The sequence below is a fragment of the Salvelinus sp. IW2-2015 genome, linkage group LG31, assembly GCF_002910315.2.
Source record: "Salvelinus sp. IW2-2015 linkage group LG31, ASM291031v2, whole genome shotgun sequence".
Taxonomy (NCBI): Eukaryota; Metazoa; Chordata; class Actinopteri; order Salmoniformes; family Salmonidae; genus Salvelinus; species Salvelinus sp. IW2-2015.
This window is the reverse complement of record NC_036870.1, coordinates 24,260,986-24,284,280: the sequence shown is the minus strand read 5'-3', so window position 1 is coordinate 24,284,280 and position 23,295 is coordinate 24,260,986. Positions and strand designations below refer to the sequence as shown.

The following is a 23,295-nucleotide window of genomic DNA, read 5'->3' as shown; positions in this document are numbered from 1 at the left end:
CAAAGGGGGACCAACTCCATATTAATACCCATGATTTTGGAATGAGATGTTTGACGGTGATGTAGCGTAGATAGATATATATTTAATTAGTTATTTAGTTAGATAAATAGTGTGATTGTTAGTTAGTTAGATGGATAGTTAGATAGTTAGATTGTTAAATAGTTAGTTCATCTGCTATACAGGGTGTTGAACATAGTTTATTTAATTAACAGCCTTTTATAGCATCATCTTTAATACGCTTGTGCGATCTTGGATTCACAATCTATATAGGCATAAGGATACGTTATAAGATACTTGGACAGATAAGGGAGATGGACGGATAAACAGCCAGAAAGCCAGCCAACTAACCAGCCAGACAGTCAGGCTGACTCATTGATTGGTTGGTTGGGTGTTCCATACCTTCTCTCCCTTCAGTCCAGTTAGTCCATCCCGACCAGGCTCTCCAGGCAGGCCTTGGGTTCCATGGGTTCCGGCTAATCCTTGGTCTCCCTGCTCACCCTGGTCGCCCTAGCAACAGAGACATATGCATTTTAATCAATAATAGGGATCTGGTCTGTGACTCGTACTTGAACATTCATAAATAAAGATAATATAACTATAGTCCAGGAATCATTCAAGCCTTGTCTATGAATGAAGACTAATTATCAATAGGCTTAATCTGGGTTTGTGACACCAGGTTCTTCAATTGTATTTTAACTGCCAGTCTTAGCTCAGGTAACATCAGTGCTTGCTACAGATTCAAGGTTACTTAAGGTGGTCCAACTGATTCCTCAGATTCCTCAGAGGTCCTACATTTTTTTAAGGTGGGCTGATTTTCCAGTGGACTTCCCAGTTTATAGGGACTACGGTTATTTAAATTGGACCAAGCTCTCCAGGGACCTAAAGTTAATTTAAGCTGGACTCATTTGCGGATGGACCGGAGGCTTTTCTAGGTTTTCCTAATGACATTGCCTGGTTTAAGGTGGTCTGAGGACCCCAGAGACATGAGTTAATCTAATGTAGTCTGATTTCTCTGCAGTCGTTTTAGGGGTATCTGCTCATTTAAGGAGGACTAAAGTACCTGGAGATATTAGATGATTTAAGGCGGTCTAGTCTGCTTGTTCCCTGGGGCAACAGGCTACATTCAAAATAGACTAATTTCCCTGGGTTATTCAATGTCTTATTTAAGGCGGACTGATTTTCCTGTGGACATTATCATTTAAGTCAATGTGATTGGATTTCTCTGCAGGCAACAAGGCTATTTAAGGTGGACTGAATTCTCCAGAGGCTTTGTCACATATCCTGGCACTAGCTGAGAATGAATACATTACCGTCCCTTCGCATCTTTCAATTCGATTCAGAGACTTTTACAAAGAAAACCCTGTAATGAAGAACTTACCTTCTCTCCCCTTAGACCATCACGACCTGGCACACCCTGTGCAAAGAGACAGGAAAAGACAGAGATTTAGAGTGATACGCACCTATAAGATTATGCACGCGCAGGCACGCACACACACACACACACACACACACACACACACACACACACACAACACACACACAACACACACACACACACACACACCACACACACACACCACACACACCACACACCACACACACACACACACACACACACACCACACCACACACACACACACACACACACACACACACACACACACACACACCTGTGCAAGCCTCTACCCATTCAGATATAAACCGTTGACACAGCGCTAAACCCACTGAGGCCATGTAATTAAGCTGTGTAGACACAGTATCTTTACCATTTAATTGAGATATAGCTCACCTTGGGCATCCTGTGGTAGGTGGGGATTACCTGCATATGTCATGACTTTGCCAAAATTTAAGTTGCAGACATCACCCTGATTACAGTGATCTAAGGTCAGTTTGGTGTTTTTAGTGGGTTTGACAGACGCATGTGTAGTTGTTGGCTTAGTCATGTTAAACAAGCATGGTCAAAATAAGCAAACCAGGTCGACAACGTCGCAGAAGTCCTCATAGCCCTCTTCTCTCCAGGTAGAGGGGTCTCACCTGGTTGCCTCACGGTGCCCTCCTCCTGCAGGCCCAGCGGCCCTGGAGGGCCAGTTTCACCCGCTAGCACCTTGACGAAGGACGTCCCACTGCCCACTCAGAGGGAGAAGACTGCACAACCCCACATGACCACCCTGGGTGTAGAGGGGAGAAACACTGGCTTAGGACTGTTGGCAAAAGAACACAACACACACACATACACACACCACACACACACACACACACACACACCACACACACACACACACACACACACACACACACACACACACACACACACACACACACACCACACACACACACACACACACCACACAACACACACACACACACACACACACACACACACACACACAAATGTATAGACATACTTTCATGTGTAAGATGTATGCACACAACTAACAACACACTTCACCTTCTCTCCTTTAGGCCTGGAGTTCCTAGACCAGATCCCTGGATCTCCCTGTCCAAAGAAATCCCAATCCCAAAAACACAACTAACATAAACAAACCATCAAAACAAAACATAACACATCATACCAAAACACAACATAACATAACATCCCAAAACACAATATAACATATCATTACCAAAACACAACATAACATATCATACCCAAAACACAACATAAACACATCATACCAAAAACACAACATAATATAAACATATCATACCAAACACACAAACATATCATACCAAAACACAACATAACACATCATACCAAAACACAACATAATATAACATATCATACCAAAACACAACATAACATATCATACCAAAACACAACATAACATAACACATCATACCAAAACACAACATAATATAACATATCATACCAAAACAAAACACAACATAACATAACACATCATACCAAAACACAACATAACATAACATATCATATCAAAACACAACATATCATACCAAAACACAACATAACATATCATACCAAACACAACATAACATAACACATCATACCAAAACACAACATAACATAACATATCAAAACACAACATAACATGATGACATCACCCAGTAGTAGATGTAGTGTTTGTTAGCTCCACCCTCTCACCGTTATCCCCTTCAGTCCATCCTTGCCACTGGGTCCTCTGGGTCCAGCTTTGCCCTAAAAGATACATATAATGCATTCAGAAAGTATTCACAACCCTTAACTTTTCCACATTTTCTTGTGTTACAACCTGAATTTAAAATTGATTAAATTGAGATTTTGTGTCACTGGCCTACACACAATAACCCATAGTGTCAAAGTGGAAAAATGATGTTTAATTTTATTTTTTATAAAAAAATAAAAAATGAAAATCTGACATGTCTTGAGCCAATAAGTACTGAACCCCTTTGTCATGGTAAGCCTGAATAAGGTCAGGAGTAAAACTGTGCTTAAAAAGTCACATTATAAGTTTCATAGACTCTGTGTGCAATAATAGTCTTTAACATGATTTTTGAATGACTACCTCATTCATCCTCAGTCGAGCAGTGAATTTCAAACACAGATTCAACCACAAAGAATAGCGAGGTTTTCCAATGCCTCACAAAAAAGGGCACCTACAGTACTGGTAGAAAAAAAGGAGACATTGCATATTAATTACACTTAGTTATTAATTACACTTTGGAGGGTGTATCAATACACCCAGGCACCACAAAAATACAGGTGTCCTTTCTAACTCAGATGCTGGAGAGGAAGGACACCGCTCAGGGATTTCACGATGAGGCCAATGGTGACTTTAAAACAGTTACAGAGTATAATGGCTGTGATAGGAGAAAACTGAGGATGGATCAACAACATTGTAGTTACCCCACAATACTAACCTAATTGACAGAGTGAAAAGAAGGAAGCCTGTACAGAATATTATTATTGTATATATATTTTTTTGTAAAACTGCAAAAAATGTGGCAAAGAAATTAACTTTATGTCCTGAATACAAAGCATTATGTTTGGGGCAAATCCAACACATCACTGAGTACCACTCTTCATATGCGTGGTGGTGACTGTATCATGTTATGGGTATGCTTGTCACTGGCAAGGATTAGGGAGTCTTTTTTTTAAATGAACGGAATAGAGGTACTGTAAGCACAGGCAAAATCCTAGAGGAAAACCTAGTTCAGTCTCCCAGACACTGGGAGACAAATTCACCTTTCAGCAGGACAATAACCTAAAATACAAGGCCAAATATACACTGGAGTTGTTTACCAAGTTACATTGAACGTTCCTGAGTGGCCTAGTTACAGTTTTGACTTAAATCGTCTTGAAAATCTATGGCAAACTTGAAAATGGCTGTCTAGYAWTTATCAACAAGCAACTTGACAGAGCTTGGAGAATTAAAAAAATAATAATAATGTGCATTTTACAAATGTTAGAATTTGTCTTCTAATTTGACATTACAGATTATTTTGTGTACATCATTGACAAAAAATMACAATTAAATCAATTTGAATCCCACTTTGTAACACAAAAAAATCAAGGGGTGTAAATACTTCCGTAAGGCATTGTAGTTACAGTGCATTTCATCACTTTGTCTCCAAAGAGAACCAAAGAGAACCTACAACAGCCAACTGAACTCATTTTTGCATCTGTAATAACCCTGAGGAAAGTATTTGATCATAAAATCAGATCCAACAATACTCTCACGGGCCTAGAAATCCAGGGGTTAAAAACAAAGGTGTCATTGTACGCTGATGATTAATTATTTATTTTAAACCAAAAATTTGAATCCCTCCACAGCCTCAAAGATGATCTAGATACTTTTTCTAACCTCTCTGGACTACAACCAAACGATGATAAGTGTACTATATTTCGGATTGGATCACCATTTAAAAAAAAAAACTTTTACATTACCGTGTAGTTTACCAATAAAATGGTCTGAAGGGGAGGTGGACATACTTGGTATTCATATCCCGAAAGAAAGAAATGAACTCACTACAATACATTTTTATAGAAAGCAAAAATTGTTAAGATCTTGCTTCTGTGGAAAGGAAAATACCTGTCTATTTGTGGAAAAATCACCCTGATTAACTCTTTAGTCATATCCCAGTTTACCTATTTACTTATGGCCTTGCCTACACCTAACGACTTATTTGATTAATTATGAGCAAAAAATACTTCATTTTATTTGAAACGGCAAGCCAGACAAAATGAAACGGGCCTATTTATATAATGAATATGAATTCAGAGGGCAGAAATGATTACATATTAAAGCAATAGACCTCTCACTAAATGCTTCAGTCATATAAAAGTTATACTTACACTGCTGTTCAAAAGTTTGGGGTCACTTAAAAATGTCCTTGTTTTTGAAAGAAAAGCAATTTTTTTGTCCATTAAAATTACATAAAATTGATCAGAAATACAGTGTAGACATTGTTAATGTTGTAAATGACTATTGTAGCTGGAAACGGCTGATATTTAATGGAATATCTACATAGGCGTACAGAGGCCCATTATCAGCAACCATCACTCCTGTGTTCCAATGGCACGTTTTGTTAGCTAATCCAAGTTTATCATTTTAAAAGGCTAATTCATCATTAGAAAACCCTTTTTCAATTATGTTAGCACAGCTGAAAACTGTTGTTCTGATTAAATAAGCAATAAAACTGGCCTTCTTCAGACTAGTTAAGTATCTGGAGCGTCAGCATTTGTGTGTTCGATTACAGGCTCAAAATGGCCAGAAACAAAGAACTTTCTTCTGAAACGCGTCAGTCTACATGGATGCTGGCCTTCTAGGCAGAGTTGCAAAGAAAAAGCCATATCTCAGACTGGCCAATAAAAATAAAAGATTAAGATGGGCAAAAGAACACAGACACTGGACAGAGGAACTCTGTCTAGAAGGCCAGCATCCTGGAGTCGCCTCTTCACTGTTGACGTTGAGACTGGTGTTTTGTAGCTTGTTTTTGGTCGCAGATTCAGGAATGGAGAATCCACAAGGAAAGAAATTCCACAAATTTACTTTTAAGAAGGCACACCTATTAATTGATATTCATTCCAGGTGACTACTTCATGAAGCTGGTTGAGAGAATGCCAAGAGTGTGCAAAGRTGTCATCAAGGCAAAGGGTGGCTACTTTGAAGAATCTCAAATATAAATATATTTAATATATATTTGTTTAACACTTTTTTGGTTACTAAATGATTCCATATGTGTTATTTCATAGTTTTGATGTCTTCACTGTTATTCTACAATGTAGAAAATAGTAAAAATAAAGAAAAACCCTTGAATGAGTATGTGTCCAAACTTTTGACTGGTACTGTATATTTACCCCCAAAATATGGGGTATTGGAAATTATGCAGATAATTACATTGATGGAAGCCACAATATGTCTGCAATATTAAAGCTGATCTACCCCTCCGCCCCCAAAAAACAACTATGGATATAAAGAATGTTGAAAAAAGTATGCCATAAAGAGTCTCTTAACATATGCATAAACTCTCACCGTTTTACCGTCAGCTCCTTTGCCACCAGTGTTACCCTGGAAACAAGAGAAAATGTAATGTCAACAGAACTGGCTTTTAAACTAAATGTTCAGTCTTTTATCTTATGTATAAAATGTATTTTTGGTACGAAGTAACCTCAAACGTCCTGAGCCATTGAGTTCCCTACTAAGCACTAACCTTCTCTCCTCTCAGCCCTGCCAGGCCACTGACTCCAGGTTCCCCCTGAACAAGAGTTAACACAAATCACTTCCAGGTTAGAAACAGAACCTGGAACAACACAGAATACACGCACTAACACGCACGCACGTGCACACACACACATTCCATTCCAATAAAACACACACTAACCTGTTCTCCCTTCTGTCCCAGTCCAGGTTTTCCTCTCTCTCCTTTGTGTTTCAGGATTTGTTCCATGGCAACAAGGTTGGCAGCAGGTATTTCACTCAGGGTGGGGCACACAGCACATGCATCACCCTTTTCCCCTTTGACACCATCCGACCCCACCTCTCCCTGCCAAGCATACAGACACATATTATCACAGGGAGACAGGTTAGTGATAACACATACTAATAGGCATGTTTCCTTTGAGGTATAGCGTCTAATGTGGTGTCCCTAACAGATCAGTTATTCAACTATATCCAATGTGGTGTTCCGAACATATCAGTTAGTCAGATATATCTATTGTGGTGTCCCTAACAGATCAGTTATTCAACTATATCCAATGTGGTGTTCCGAACATATCAGTTAGWCAGATATATCTAATGTGGTGTCCCTAACAGATCAGTTAGTCAACTGTATCTAACGTGGTGTCCCTAACAGATCAGTTATTCAACTATATATAATGTGGTGTCCCTAACAGATCAGTTAGTCAGCTTATTATAATGTGGTGTCCCTAACATATCAGTTATTCAACTATATATAATGTGGTGTCCCTAACAGATCAGTTAGTCAGCTTATTATAATGTGGTGTCCCTAACAGATCAGTTATTCAACTATATCGAATATGGTGTCCCTAACAGTTCAGTTATTCAGATAAATCTAATGTGGTGTCCCTAACAGATCAGCTATTCATATATATATAATGTGGTGTCCCTAACAGATCAGTTAGTCAACTATATCTAATATGGTGTCCCTAACAGTTCAGTTATTCAGATATATCTAATGTGGTGTCCCTAACATATCAGTTATTCATCTATATCTAATGTGGTGTCCCTAACAGATCAGTTAGTCATCTTATTATAATGTGGTGTCCCTAACATATCAGTTAGTCAACTATATCTAATATGGTGTCCCTAACAGATCAGTTATTCAACTATATCTAATGTGGTGTCCCTAACATATCAGTTATTCAACTATATCTAATGTGGTGTCCTTAACAGATCAGTTAGTCAACTGTACCAAATGTGGTGTCCAAACAGATCAGCTAGTCAAGAAGGGATATACCCGAATAGTAGGATCAGCTATTATGTCACCCTTGTAGAATGTTAGCTCTGTAGAATATGGCCATATATAGTCTTGTTTAATCTACATCCGTTCATGCCTTCATGTCCTGTACATAAATGTCTTGGATGTCCCATACATGCAAGTCTCTTGGAAGTAAGCCAGGCAATCCTATGGAACCAAAGAGGACCTGTACACTGTAGTATGTTATCATGTGTTATACAAATATTACATTTGCACATCGTGGCTGTAGTACACTATGTTCTACAGCACTTATTCTTAAGCGAAGTGAACAATCACTATTTTGGGATGTAAGAACACTTTATATGAACCCAGATGTTAGCTGAGGGATCATCAGTGTCACAATGTCCCCCCTTTTAAGGAAAGAAACAGATGGTCAATGTAAACATTGTAGACATTGGAGCCAATTGTGATTTATGTTTGTGTTCATGAACCAGCCCACTTGATGAAGAAGGGAGAGCCTTTTCTATAAATACTGTGTTCAGCCAAAGACTTGTTGAATTGAATGCTTGTAAAGCACTTTTACCCAAACAGGTCATTATTAAACCCTCTGAATTTCATTCAAAGTATGTCAATTTTGTTCTATATTTTCAATACCATCCTTTAATTAATTTCTGAAAATCAGCTATATCTAATGTGGTGTCCCTAACACATCAGTTAGTCAACTATATATAATGTAGTGTCCCTAACAGATCAGATATTCAACTATATATAATGTAGTGTCCCTAACAGATCAGATATTCAACTATATATAATNTCAACTATATATAATGTAGTGTCCCTAACAGATCAGATATTCAACTATATATAATGTAGTGTCCCTAACAGATCAGATATTCAACTATATATAATGTGGTGTCCCTAACAGATCAGATATTCAACTATATCTAATGTGGTGTCCCTAACAGATCAGTGAAACAACAATATCGAATGTGGTGTCCCTAACAGATCAGTTAGTCAACTATATCTAATGTGGTGTCCCAAACAGATCAGTTAGTCAACTATATCCAATGTGCTGTCCCTAACAGACTAGTTAGTCAACTATATCTAATCTAATGTGGTGTCCATAACAGATCAGTTAGTCAACTATATCTAATGTGGTGTCCCTAACAGATGAGTTAGTAAACTATATCTGATGTGGTGGCCCTAACAGATCAGTTATTCAGCTATATCTTATGTGGTGTCCTGAACAGATCAGTTAGTGGACTATATCTAATGTGGTGTCCTGAACAGATCAGTTAGTGGACTATATCTAATGTGGTGGCCCTAACAGATCAGTTAGTGGACTATATCTAATGTGCTGGCCCTAACAGATCAGTTAGTCAGCTATTTCTAATGTGGTGTCCCTAACAGATCAGTTWGTCAACTGTATCTAATGTGGTGTCCCTAACAGATTGGTTATTCAACTATATCTATTGTGGTGTCCCTAACATATAKTTTTTTCAGATATATATAGTGTGGTGTCCCTAACAGATCAGTTAGTAAACTATATCTAATGTGGTGTCCCTAACAGATCAGATAGTAAACTATATCTGATGTGGTGTCCCTAACAGATCAGATAGTAAACTATATCTAATGTAGTGTCCCTAACAGATCAGCTAGTCCTTAGTCAACAATATCTAATGTGGTGTCCCTAACAGATCAGTTATTAAACTATATCTAATGTGGTGTCCCTAACAGATCAGTTAGTCAACTATATCTAATTAGGTGTCTAAACAGATCAGTTATTCAACCATATCTAATGTGGTGTTGCTAACAGATCAGGTTAACAACTATATCTAATGTGGTGTCCCTAACACATCAGTTAGTCAACTATATATAATGTAGTGTCCCTAACAGATCAGATATTCAACTATATCTAATGTGGTCTCCCTAACAGATCAGTGAATCAACAATATCGAATGTGGTGTCCATAACAGATCAGTTAGTCAACCATATCTAATGTGGTGTTGCTAACAGATCAGGTTATCAACTATATCTAATGTGGTGTCCCTAACAGATCAGTTATTATCCTGTTGTGTCCACAACAGATCTGTTAGTGTAATGTGGTGTCTCTAACAGATCAGTTAGTCTAATGTGGTGTCCCTAACAGATCAGTTAGTGTAATGTGGTGTCCCTAACAGATCAGTTAGTGTAATGTGGTGTCCATAACAGATCAGTTAGTGTAATGTGGTGTCCATAACAGATCAGTTAGTCTAATGTGGTGTCTCTAACAGACCAGTTTGTGTTTGCCTATACATATTTATAGTTGTGTGCATTGGTATGCTGGTGTGTATGCATCTGTATGTGTGTACACAAGTGAGTTAGTGACTGTATGTAATCCATTCCCACAGCACATGAATGAAACATGAGATATAATTTAACAGGTGGGACTCTGTACCTTCTCTCCTGCCTTCCCATCTGCTCCTTGAAGACCCTAATGAATAGAAAAGAGGAGAGGAGATAGCGGGAGAAGAGAAGAGGAGAGGGAGAGAAGAGGAGATTTTAAACATTCCTAGCTGTAAATTAACATTATTTTCTCATACAAAGCAAATTCCTTGATGACTATATCAAATGAAATAGCTATATGAGCATTAAGGGTGCTGCATATCTCACCGGGAGGCCATGGTCTCCTATCGCAGGGACCCCAGGCTCTCCTTTGGGCCCCGTCTTCCCGTGGAGGGCCACAGTGTTGCCCAGGTCTGCAGACAGGATGGGACACACCTCACATGGGTCACCCTGAGAGGGACAAAACCAAAGAGACACACAATGTCAACACACACCTCACAGGATTGGCACTGATACACACAGAGATGGACAAACACATCCACAACCCATGCAGTATACTTCCTTACCCTAACCCTAACGCACAAACCAGGACACTGAGSGTTAACACACCTTATCTCCTTTACCACCACCAGGACCCCTAGGACCCTGACAACACAACATCAATACATTTTAGTAGAGCATGATAGTGAGGATGAGGTTTCAAATTACACAAAACAGTGGTCTGAATGCATCCTGTACTCACAGGATCTCCTGGTTCTCCATCTTTCCCTGGTGTCCCAGAATGACCCTGGACAGGAAGAGAGGAACAGGACCATAATCATAACAACCATTGTAACATTCCAGAAATGTACAGAAGTCTTGTTGTGGGATGTTGTCTTATCAAACAATATAATCTATATACAGTACTTCAATGTTCAAACTGTGGCCTTGGAAGTTTTGAAGCAGAGTTTTAATTGGATTTAATTCAGATATATTTTTTACCTTGTCTCCCTTCGATCCAGGAGGTCCTCCAGGAGTGCCCTAGCCACAAAACAAAACACACCTCTATTAAAAGGAGTGATAAGCAAATATCCCCCTCTGTAACTGTCTCTCACTTCCTCTGTCTACCAGAGCCATACAAGAACAGACGCAAACGGTGTCTCCTCGAAGATGCTTCTTGGCTTCAGTCAAGGTTAACACACACAGCATCTCCCCGAAGATGTCCATATTAAGCCTCTCTTTGCTTGCCATCCCAGCCCCAACTTGCCCAGTGCATTAAGCATCTGACAACTGGAGGATGAAGAGTTGTTATAACACGACACTGACCTCAAACCTAAGGATGGAAAGATAGAACAGAATTCCAGAGCGGAGACACTACTCACTGGCAGGCCTGGCAGGCCTGGTTTTCCAATTCCTGGCAATCCTGGAAGTCCGGGTTTTCCCGGTTCTCCTGCTAGTCCTTCAGGCCCCAATTTTCCAGAGGTACCCTGGGAAAAAAGCTCCTAGAGGTTAAAGTTCAAATAGATGCCAAAGTGGCATTAAACAGAAAATGGTAGTTTGAATTCGAGGGCCACTAAAAACATGTTTACATTACATACACATAGAAAGGTAGAGTGTACATACAATGGAAGTACACATTGTTAAATACTACATTTAAAAAGAGAAGCTACTCTGTTGAAAGAGTACCTTCTGTCCCTTGGGTCCCACCACACAGATGGATCCAGCCCGACCCTGCAGKGAGAGACAAAGACCATCACTTAGCTCTTATTAAACAGTATGAAAACCTCTGCCTAAAGGACATTGAAGCCTGAGAGCACATACACATGCAAACACAAACACACACTGAAATTCCTCTTTATGGTCACACTTTAAACTTCCCATGTGTATCCACGTTGGGCTGAATGGGTGAGATGAAAGGGTTTAAGTCAGCCTGAATCAGCCAGGTAGTGTGAGAGGAACACAGTCAATGAGGCAGAATTGATTCTGCTGGCTTTGTTGCTCCAGTCTAATCTAGCATGCATTAGGAAGACTACACCCAGAGACACACTGGGCAGAGCAGAATAGATATCAGTACCAGTCTAGGCTTGAAATAGTAATTCAGTATAATTCGACTGAACACCCTCTGTTAGCCTGATAGGAGTATGTGGGAGTGTGTGGGAGTGTTTGTGTGTGTGTGTGTGTGTGTTCAAGCATGAGTGTGTGTGCGTCTGTTCCTGCCAATTATAAGACAGATACATGCTGGTTATTCAAGTGAAATAGGAAGTGCTGTTTACGGTTTGCTAACTACTCAGCTTATCAACATAATGGGAACCCTATTGTGGAATGCAGAAAGAGGCTACATATTTAAACCATTTTCTAAATGATGAAGGTTATGATGATGATGGTGATGATAGTGCTGATGCGAAGGAGATAAGCTGCCACTCACATCCTTTCCTGGGGTTCCAGATAGTCCCTGGAGACCAATATCTCCCTTCTGTCCTTTATCTCCCTGAGAGAGACAAGGGGGATGGAGAAAGTAAGAAATAAAAAAAAGTCACTGTGGATAACAAGACAGACAGACAGACAGACAGATATATAGAAATGTCAGCAGACAGACAGACAGACAGACAGGCAAATAGAATGTGAGACAGACAGACAGGCATATAGAATGTCAGACAGACAGACAGACAGACAGACAGACAGACTAGACAGACAGAACAGACAGACAGACACAGACAGACAGATGCAGTGACATGATAGAACTGTCAGACAGAAACAAGACATGCAATATAGAAGTCAGACAAGACGACAGACAGACAGACAGACAGGAATATAGAATGTCAGACATACAGACAGACATACAGACAGATCAGCATGTCAGACAAGACAGACAGACAGGTATAATAGAATGGTCAGACAACGACACAGACAGACAGACAGACAACAGACAGACGGCAGACAGACAACAGACAGACAGACAGACAGACAGAACAGACAGGACAGACAGACAGACAGACAGACAGGCATATAGAATTCAGACAGACAGACAGGCATATAGAATGTCAGACAGACGACAGGCATAAGAATGCAGCACAGACCGGACAGCATACAGAATGTCAGACAGACAGACAGACAGACAGACAGACAGACAGCATAAGAATTCAGACAGACAGACAGACAGACAGACGAAGACAGACAGCATGCATGAGAATGTCAGACAGAAGACAGGCATATAGAATGTCAGACAGACAGACAGGCATATAGAATGTTAGACAGACAGACAGGCATATAGAATGTCAGACAGCAGACAGACAGACAGACAGGCATATAGATGTCAGACAGACAGACAGACAGACATGAATGTCAGACAAACAGACAGACATGCATATAGAATGTCAGACAGACAGACAGGCATATAGAATGTCAGACAGACAGACAGACAGACAGACAGGCATCATAGAATACAGATAGACAGACAGGCATATAGAATGTCCAGACAGACAGACAGACAGAACAGACATGTAGAATGTCAGACAGACAGACAGGCATATAGAAGGTCGAGACAGACAGACAGACATGATATAGAATGTCAGACAGACAGACAGACAGACATGTAGAATGTCAGAACAGACAGACAGCCATATAGAATGTCGGACAGACAGACAGGCATATAGAATGTCAGACAGACAGACAGACAGGCATATAGACATTCAGACAGACAGACAGAAGACAGACATGCAGACAGACACACATGTAGAATGTCAGACAGACAAACAGGCATATAGAATGTCAGACAGGCAGACAGACAGACAGACAGGCATATAGAATGTCAGACAGACAGACAGACAGACATAATGTCAGACAGACAGACAGACATGCATATAGAATGTCAGACAGACAGACAGGCATATAGAATGTCAGAGACAGACAGACAGACAGGCTATAGAATATCAGATAGACAGACAGGCATATAGAATGTCAGACAGACAGACAGACAGACAGAACAGACATGTAGAATGTCAGACAGACAGACAGGCATATAGAAGGTCAGACAGAGACAGGCATTTAGAATGTCAGACAGACAGACAGACAGACATGCATATAGAATGTCAGACAGACAGACAGACAAGACATGTAGAATGTCAAGACAAGACAGACAGCCATATAGAATGTCGGACAGACAGACAGGTATAGAATGTCGGACAGACAGACAGACAGGCATATAGATGACAGACAGAGACAGACAGACATGCAGACAGAACAGACAGACATGTAGAATGTCAGACAGACAGACAGGCATATAGAATGTCAGACAGACAGACCACAGACATGCAGACAGACAGACGACAGAACTGTATGTAGAATGTCAGACAGACAGGCATATAGAATGTCAGACAGACAGACAGGCAAATAAGAATGTGAGACAGACAGACAGGCATATAGAATGTCAGACAGACAGACAGGCATATAGAATGTCAGACAGACAGACAGGCATATAGAATGTCAGACAGACCGACAGACAGTCAGCTGTTTACCAGACGTACTTGTGTCCGAACAGCTTCTCCCCGAGTTAGCGGCCAGCACCTGATAGAGAGAGAGAAGTGAGGACAGAATGAGACCAGGCAGACTGTGAGCAGCAAGTAATATTGACAACTCATCTCTACTAACTCTCTAAATAACACATCAACCACACACACATCGCCTCACGGTCCCAACGGTCGCCCCAAACCTGCACCCCCGCAAAACACACACACACACACACACACACACACACACACACACACACACACACACACACACCACACACACACACACACACACACCACACACACACCACACACACACACACACACACACACAACACACACACCAACAAACACAGGCTAAAGACTCTGCAAATGAATACTCTGCCTTAATGTACCCCACTCTATCACTACACTGAACTGAACACCCCAACAAATAGTTACAACTCCAGTAAGAAATACTCACAGACTCGCCTTTCTCCCTTCTGTCCAATGCGTCCCTCTTTGCACTGAGAAAACAGACAAATGAGACACACAACAAACACACACACACAAATTATTTTATACTCCAGTAATCTTGTAGTTCTAAGATGGGGAAGTGAGGTAATTCAAGTCCACAGGCCAATTAGTTAACTTAGTGATTCAGACTTCTGTTGTATTGCCCTAGCAAGACAGACAGACAGGAAGAGCAATGCTTGGCTGTACAACTCACGTGAAAACTCTCAAAATAAGCAACATCATTATACTTAATAATATCCTGTTCAATCCAGAGTTCCAACCATGTATCTCAGGTTGGTGAACCCACAGTTTGATTGTTGTTGCATGGCTAGATATGCTACATCAAAGAATGTCAGTGCAAATGCAGTAGCTTCCATAATGAGTAACCTGAAGAGTTGTGTTGGCTCCCTGAGCTATAGTTTTGGCCTAAGGTCAGAGGGCTAATGCAGTCTTTTAACAGGACAAGCCACTTCTGTACCCATCCAGATTCCGTGCAGTCTGAACCCTAGAGAGATGAGAGAGATAGAGAGAGAGTGAGAGAGAGCGAGAGAGAAGAGAGAGAGAGAGAGAGAGAGAGAGAGACGAGACAGAGGAGAAGAGCGAGAGAGAAGAAGAAAGAGACAGAGAGCGAGGTAGAGAGACAGAGACAGAGAAAGACAGAGAGTGAGAGAGAGTGACGAGACAGAGAGACAGAGAAAGAGAGACAGAGAGAGAGAACAGAAGAGAGAGACAAGCGATTGGAGAGAGAGAGAGACGAGAGAGAGTGAGAGAGAGAGAGAAGAGAGATGACGAGAGAGAGAAGAGAGAGAAGAAGAAGAGAGAAGAGAGGTGGGACAGAGACAGACAGAGAGAGAGAGGTAGAGAGAGAGACAGAGAGAGAGAGAGAGTGAGACAGCGTGAGAGAGAGAGACAGAGAAAGAGAGTGAGAGAGACAGAGAGAGAAAGAMTGTGAGAGAGTGAGACACAGAGAGAGAGACAGAGAGTGAGAGAGACAGAGTGAGAGAGATTAGTATGTATGGCAATAAATCACTAAATCAATGCAGTTAAAAATGTATATTTGGAAAGTGAAGCTAAAATAATTAGAGTTTTGCTAATGAGACAGTGATTACAATATTTATGAAACTCTCAGTGTGTGATGCTGATGCTGATAAGATTCAGTGTGTGTATGTATATGTGTGTGTTTGTGGGGTGATTGGTGAGCATGTGTGTGTATGTGTGAATGTGTGAATGTGTATGTGTGTGTGCGTGTGTGTCTCAGCGTGTCTGGACGACACAGGTGATGATGTCACACATTCCCCAACGATTAGTCTGAGTACACACTCCTACGGCCACATCCTCACTGCTGCTCCACGTCTGTGTGTTTTTAGTATTTTCATATGGATGTGTGGGTACATGTTTGAGTGTGTATTTGCAGTATGTGTGTGTTCCTATCTCACCTGATCTCCCTTCTCCCCCTTCATTCCGTGCTGTCCAGCATGTCCAACTGAAGCCAACTGAAACAAACAAAATAAACATGAACACATKTATAATACTAGAAGTATATTATTGCCTGGATATTACTCCACTTTAAATTGTCTCATAATCAGCCAGAGGGAAAATACGGGGCACTTTTACATTTGTGCTTCTTTATATCTGAACAGCATTGCCTACCTATGTATCAAATAAAACCATTTCATTGTTTTCGATTGAAATTCATTCCACAGGTATTTTACTTCTCATTTCAATTTACTTTTCTGGTTGCTTGAGGACAATCTACTGTTTCAGATTCCAATAAGTATTATTTTCCAAGTGAAGAACATTTTATAGCAGTTTTGGAAGGTGTGATGGGGATGTGTCTGTTGTGTTCGGTCCTCAGTTCAAGTCTTCGTTCATGTGAATACCAGTGCGACATGAGTAGGGCCCTGTGTTTTGGTTAATGATGTCACATGACCTGGATTTGAACTTTTATTTGTAGCCTTTTCCAGAAATGAGAATTAGACTAAAAATGAAAGCAATTGACTGAGGATGGTGCTGGACCATCTGACCTAAAACAAAAATGGGAAAGTTTGATGATAAAGCATTAACTAAATGTTAAAATCCAGGTCATGTGACATGATTAACCAAAACACAGGGCKCTAGACATGAGAGCTTCCATCTTACGTTAACTTGAGAAAAGTGATGCAACTAAAAAAGCCCAAATTCCTTTTGTAATGTACTGTGTCGATAAAGCCAAGTGACTGAAAAAACGTCGGAGTCAGGCTGTGTTTATATGAAGTTGCTTTTGACAGCATGCCGTGATGAGCACTGAGAAAGAAGACTAAAAGCAGTGGAGGCCAAATTCAATGCAAAAGGCAAGCAAACGTCAAATGGAGAGCCAGCTCCCAACCTCAGGTAGTCACAGATCATACTTATATTTGTGATTGGATGTAGTATTGTTGATGAGGTCGAAGAGAGAAATGCCATGTGGTGGAAACTAATCAGGAAGACAGTAAGCAGGATGAATCAATCAGCGGGTATAGGAAGTATGAACCAATCAGAGCACAGAGTACCAATTTGGGACCATTGGCCCAACTAGAAAGGCCAGTTGTAGTCAAAGCAAGTCAAGCACATTCACACCCAGTGTAATGATTAGGGTGCAGTTTCTCTAATGACCAGAGAGTGGTACTGTTACACCATTTAAATATTCTCTGAAGAGATGCAGACAGGTGTTAGGGGAGGGGGCCTCCAACATTTCACTCACACTCTCTCACACACTTACTCACATGTAGTTAGAAATAATTAAACAGAGGCTATATACACACATACACACACCTCCCTCTCAGGAGACAGAGATCAATAGATAGTGTAAAATCCCCACGGCACCGGAGAGTGCAGGCCAGCTGGAGATTCTCACTGCAGTTTGGTGTGTGTGTGTAATAAATAGCAAAAGTTAATTTTGTTGTAATGGAAGTATGGTAATTAAAACAGCATCTACCACCAGGCGTGTCAGCCCAGCCAGCTCTCCTCACACCACACAGTTCATTTATATATTGATATTGTGTGACTGGGAGCTAAAGGAGAGAAAGAAGGAGGGAGAAAAGAGGAGTGAGAAGGTTTTTCCCCAGTGTGTTGGAACTGCAACTCCATCAATGGTTGGCACCCGTGGTGCCTACTGCATAGTCACTGTTTCCTACCAGCATCTCTCTCTCACACACCTTGATCCAATCACTGCGGTGCGCTACTGGCAGGTCATTCGTTTGCTACAGCATCCCTCGGTGCCACACCTTGATCCTATCACCGGTGGTGCCTACTGCATAGTCACTGTTTCCTACCAGCATCTCTCTCTCACACACCTTGATCCATGCACCTGTGGGTGCCTACTGCATAGTCACTGTTTCCTACCAGCATCCTCTCTCTCACACACCTTGGATCCATCACCGTGGTGCTACTGCCATAGTCACTGTTTTCCTACCAGCATCTCTCTCTCACACACCTTGATCCATCACCGGCGGTGCCTACTGCATAGTCACTGTTTCCTACCAGCATCTCTCTCACAACACCTTGATCCATCACATGCGTGTCTACTGCATAGTCACTGTTTCCTACAGCATCTTCTCTCACACACCTTGATCCATCACCGTGGTGCCTACTGCATAGTCACTGTTCCTACCAGCATCTCTCTCACACCCTTGAATCACTCACGCCGTGTGCCTACTGCATAGTCACTGTTTCCTACCAGCATCTCTCTCTCTCTCTCTCTCTCTCTCTCTCTCTCTCTCTCTCTCTCTCTCTCTCTCTCTCTCTCTCCTCTCTCACCTTTAGCTCAGCTCACCGCCCTGGTGCTACTGCATGTCACTGTTTCCTACCAGCAGTCTCTCTCTCTCTCTCTCTCTCTCAGCCATTCGATCCATGCACCGCGGTGCCTACTGCATAGTCCACTGTTTCCTACCAGCATCCTCTCTTCTCTCTCTCTTCTCTCTCAGCCTGATCCATCACCGCGGTGGCCTAAGCATAGTCACTGTTCTACCAGCATCTCTTCTCCCTCTCCAACCTTGATCCATCACCGTGGTACTACTGCATAGTTCACTGTTTCCTACCAGCATCTCTCTCTCTCTCACACACCTTGATCCATCACCGGGCGGTCCGCTTACTGCAGTAGTCACTGTCCTACGAGCATCTCTCTCTCTTCTCTCTGCTCCACCTTATGATCCATCCGCCGGTACTGCTTCACTTACCTACCTATCACCCTAATCACTGTCACTGCCGTTCCTACGCGCATCTCTTCTCCGACACCCTTGATCCATCACCGTGGTGGCTACTGCTACGTCACTGTTTCCTACCAGCATCTCTCTCTCACACACCTTGATCCATCAGTGGGAAGGGGGTGTATGTTCTGTGGGGAGGAGGTGACAGTCAGCATCTGTTTTTTATTGTTCCAGGCTGGTAGGGTGGTTTTCTTTTCTGGATGGGTGGTGTACAGGCCTAGGGTAGGTGCTGACTCTGGACCTATATGTTGGAGGCCCTAGGAAATCATAACCAACTGGCGAAGGGACTGCCTAGTACCTGTTGGCGCAGGCAAAAATGGCAATGTGGAAGACCAGGAAACATGCGATGCAGGGGCGGGGTGTACGCACCCCAAAGCTGTGCTGCTGGGGCTGGTGCGGGCTCGGTTGACACCGGAGCATGTACAGGACCAGTCAAAAGTTTGGACACACCTACTCATTCAAGGGTTTTTCTATATTTTGACTATTTTCTACATTGTAGAATAATAGTGAAGACATCAAAACTATGAAATAACACATCTGGAATCATGTAGTAACCAAAAAAGTGACCCGATTCTTGATATCCTGGTCGATGTTGCAGTCCTCTGTGAGGATGCTTTCAAGATATTTAAAGTGTTGTACAATGGACAATGAGGAMTCTGATGTAGGACTGCTGTTTTTGGGATGTTAACAGACAGCCCCATTCTGCTCTATGCTCTCACAGCTGCTGTGCCATGTAGAGCTTCTGGGGTATGTGCCACAAGAGCACAATCATCCACGTACTGGAGCTCAAGTACCCATTCAGATTTGAGCTTTGTGGCAGCTTGGAGCCCCCTAATGTTGAAGAGGTTCCCGTCCAAACTGAAGTCCAGGGTCACCTCACTCTCTGATTCCATGTCCTTGTGCAGGAGTGTTGTGACACACCGGAGGAAGTCATTGAATAGGACCGGCGCAAGCACACACCCTTGCCTCACACTAGCACAAACTCCAAAGGGTTCAGACTCCTGACCGCCAATTGTTACCCTGGCCACCATCCCTTCAAGGAAACTCACGCAGGATGTTCACACATTTCCCAGGACAGCCATACTGCAGGAGGACCTTCTAAAGCAGTTCACAGTGTACTGTGTCAAAGGCTTTGGAGAAGTCCACAAAGGCCATGAATAGGTCTTGTTTCTGTTCACAGCACTTTTCCTGCTTTTGGCGTGCACTGAAGATCATGTCCAACGTGCGTCTGTTCTTTCTGAAGCKGCATTGGGACTCCGGTAGCAGGTCTTCAGTGATGGTGTCGATGAGTCTCCGGAGCATGAACTTCACCAGGACTTTGCCAGCAACTGCACGGAGGGATTTGCCCCTGCAGTTGCCGCAGACAGATTTGTCCCCCTTGTTTTTGTATATGGTAACAATGTTTGCATCCCTCCATTGATGGGGGATGCTCTCTTGTCTCCATATCTCAGAGATGAACTGCTGAACTGCTCTGGTACAGAGATAGCCCCCCCCCCCTGTTTTAGGATCTCAGCAGGGATGGTGTCAGGTCCAGGAGATTTGTTATTCTTCAGTGACCTGATGGTGGCTCAGACCTCAGAAAAGGTTGGTGGGAGATCAAGACTCGGGATGGTGGTCAGCGTTGGGAGCTCCTCCAGGCCTGAGTAGTCAACTGGGTCGGCTAATTTAAGAGTGCTACAAAGTGTTCACCCCACCTCTGGACTATCTTAGTTTGGTCCTTTATGAGAGTTGACCCATCTGCACTTCTGAGGGGACAGAGAATGCAACTTCTTAGGCCATGGGTGGTCTTCAGGGTATCATAACGTTGTGCATGTCATAGCTGTCCGCACAAGATTGGATTTGTTGTGCTTTGGAGATCCACCACTCACTTTGTAGATGTCGTAGAGCATTCTGTGCCTCCGTCTGCTGCTCTTGCCATTGCTGTTTGAGGGCCTCAGATGTAGGGCTGTTGAGTGTGTCTTTATGTACCGTGTGTGTGCTGTTAAGAAGGGTGGATGTAGATGCTATGTCGGAGTTTTCATCGAACCAGTCCTGATGTTTTCCCACCTACCACACATCCAAAAAAAAAAAAAACACTACTCTTCCCAACCCACCACAACCCACCCACCACCCACCACACCACACCCCACACACCCACACACCCAACACGACCACACACCCCACACACACACACACACACAGCACACCAAGCACACACCACACACACACACACACACACACTTACTAACTGCGTGGGTTCATAAGCTGGTGAAATGCTTCCAATAGAGAGAGATGATCTTTCTCATTATTATTCAGTTGTTGCATATCCCTACATTACACTGTGCCATGGGAGATTAGTAAGGACATAGTAAGCACACCTGGAATAGTCAATAATGAAGTGTCTGGAGTTTTGTATGCTATTATATTGAACAGAAATCTCTGCCATTGTTGGAGAATTGACCAAATGAATAGGCAAATCCCCACAGAGGCCGGGGTATACAGCTATAATGAATTGATTTGTATATCACCCACTGTCAGCTGTCAGTAGCGGAGCTGTTGTGTGTGTTGTGTGTGGTGGTGTGTACGGTGTGTCACACCGTCTCAATCTCCCGCTGTTGCGTCCTGGGACCTACTTCCCAGTTGATTTGTTTTTAACAGCTCTTCGCGTTGTTTCAAAGTAACCTTCTTGATGACGTATTGGTTAGTGATGTGATGCTCTTAAGATTGCCAACAGCTAAACAGAGATTCTTATGCATATTTGTATTCTGTACATGTGCACCACTGAAGCTAGCCACTAACATTACATTTCATTGGCATCAGCAGCACAACAGAGGAGTGGATGAAGAAGAATCATATCGAAATGAACATACTGGGTCATTAGCCAGATGCTCTTATCCAAGTGGGGCATCTTTACATGGAAAAAGAACAAGATGGAGGAGGAGAAAAGAAGAGGTGTAAGGAGGAGTGGGTGAAACAGATCACTAATAAACCCTGAGATAGAGAGAGAATGGGGTAAAGGAAGGAGAGAGATAGAGAGAGGGGTAAAGGAGAAGGAGAGAGAGATAGAGAGAGGAGAGGGGTAAAGAGAAGGAGAGAGAGATAGAGAGAGAGAGGGGGTAAAGGAGAAGGAGAGAAGAATAGAGAGAGAGGTAAAGGAGAAGGAGAGAGAGATAGAGGAGACGGGGTAAAGGAGAAGGAGAGAGAGATAGAGAGAGAGAGGGGTAAAGGAGAAGGAGAGAGAGATAGAGAGAGAGGGTAAAGGGAAGGACGAGAGAGATAGAGAAGAGAGGGGTAAAGGAGGAAGGAGAGAGAGATAGAGAAGAGGGGAAAGGATCAGGAGAGAGATAGAGATAGAGAGAGGGGTAAAGGAGAAGGAGAGAGAGATAGAGAGAGGGGTAAAGGAGAAGGAGAGAGAGATAGAAGAGGGGTAAAGGGAAGGAGAGAGAGATAGAGAGAGAGGGGTAAAGGAGAAGGAGAGAGAGATAGAGAGAAGAGGGGTAAAGAGAAGGAGAGAGATATGAGGAATGGGTATAAGGAGAAGGAGAGAGAGATATGAGAGAGATGGCGTAAAGGAGAAGGAGGAGAGATAGAGAGAGATGGGTAAAGGAGAAGGAAGAGAGATAGAGAGAGATGGAGTAAAGGAGAAGGAGAGCAGATAGCAGCAGAAGATGGGGTAAAGGAGAAGGAGAGATGGTGTAGAGGAGAGAAGGGAGATGGCGGTAAAGGAGAAGAGAGAGAGATAGGAGAGAGGGCTAAAGGGAAAGCAGAGACGATTAAGCGACGAGTGGTAAAGGAGAAGGAGAGAGAGATAGCGAGAGATGGGAAAGCGAGAAGGAGTAGAGAGATAGGCGAGGATATGGTGTAAAGCGAGATAAGAGAGAGAGATAGCGAGGAGATGGGCTTATCTCTCT

The 23,295-nt window shown here is 42.3% G+C and overlaps 1 protein-coding gene and 1 long non-coding RNA gene across 2 annotated transcripts in view; both read right to left on the bottom strand.

Moving 5' to 3' along the window:
- The window catches only part of col16a1 (collagen, type XVI, alpha 1), an 80,903-nt gene that overhangs the window by 39,157 nt on the left and 18,451 nt on the right, over window positions 1-23,295 (bottom strand). The window contains 17 exon segments of the mRNA XM_070436397.1: window positions 400-507; window positions 1,379-1,414; window positions 1,955-2,130; window positions 2,133-2,168; window positions 2,443-2,497; window positions 3,104-3,157; window positions 6,474-6,509; window positions 6,652-6,696; window positions 6,823-6,984; window positions 10,316-10,351; window positions 10,531-10,653; window positions 10,813-10,848; window positions 10,946-10,990; window positions 11,185-11,223; window positions 11,565-11,669; window positions 11,869-11,913; window positions 12,608-12,670. Of these exon segments, the coding sequence (XP_070292498.1) occupies window positions 400-507; window positions 1,379-1,414; window positions 1,955-2,130; window positions 2,133-2,168; window positions 2,443-2,497; window positions 3,104-3,157; window positions 6,474-6,509; window positions 6,652-6,696; window positions 6,823-6,984; window positions 10,316-10,351; window positions 10,531-10,653; window positions 10,813-10,848; window positions 10,946-10,990; window positions 11,185-11,223; window positions 11,565-11,669; window positions 11,869-11,913; window positions 12,608-12,670 (1,200 nt within the window).
- Window positions 15,147-23,295, bottom strand: part of LOC111955617 (uncharacterized) — a 10,613-nt gene continuing 2,464 nt past the window's right edge. The window contains exons 2-3 of the long non-coding RNA XR_002876143.2: window positions 16,619-16,675; window positions 15,147-15,193 (exon numbers count right to left, since the gene is read on the bottom strand). This is a non-coding gene — a long non-coding RNA (uncharacterized lncRNA). The remainder of the gene's footprint in view (window positions 15,194-16,618; window positions 16,676-23,295) is intronic.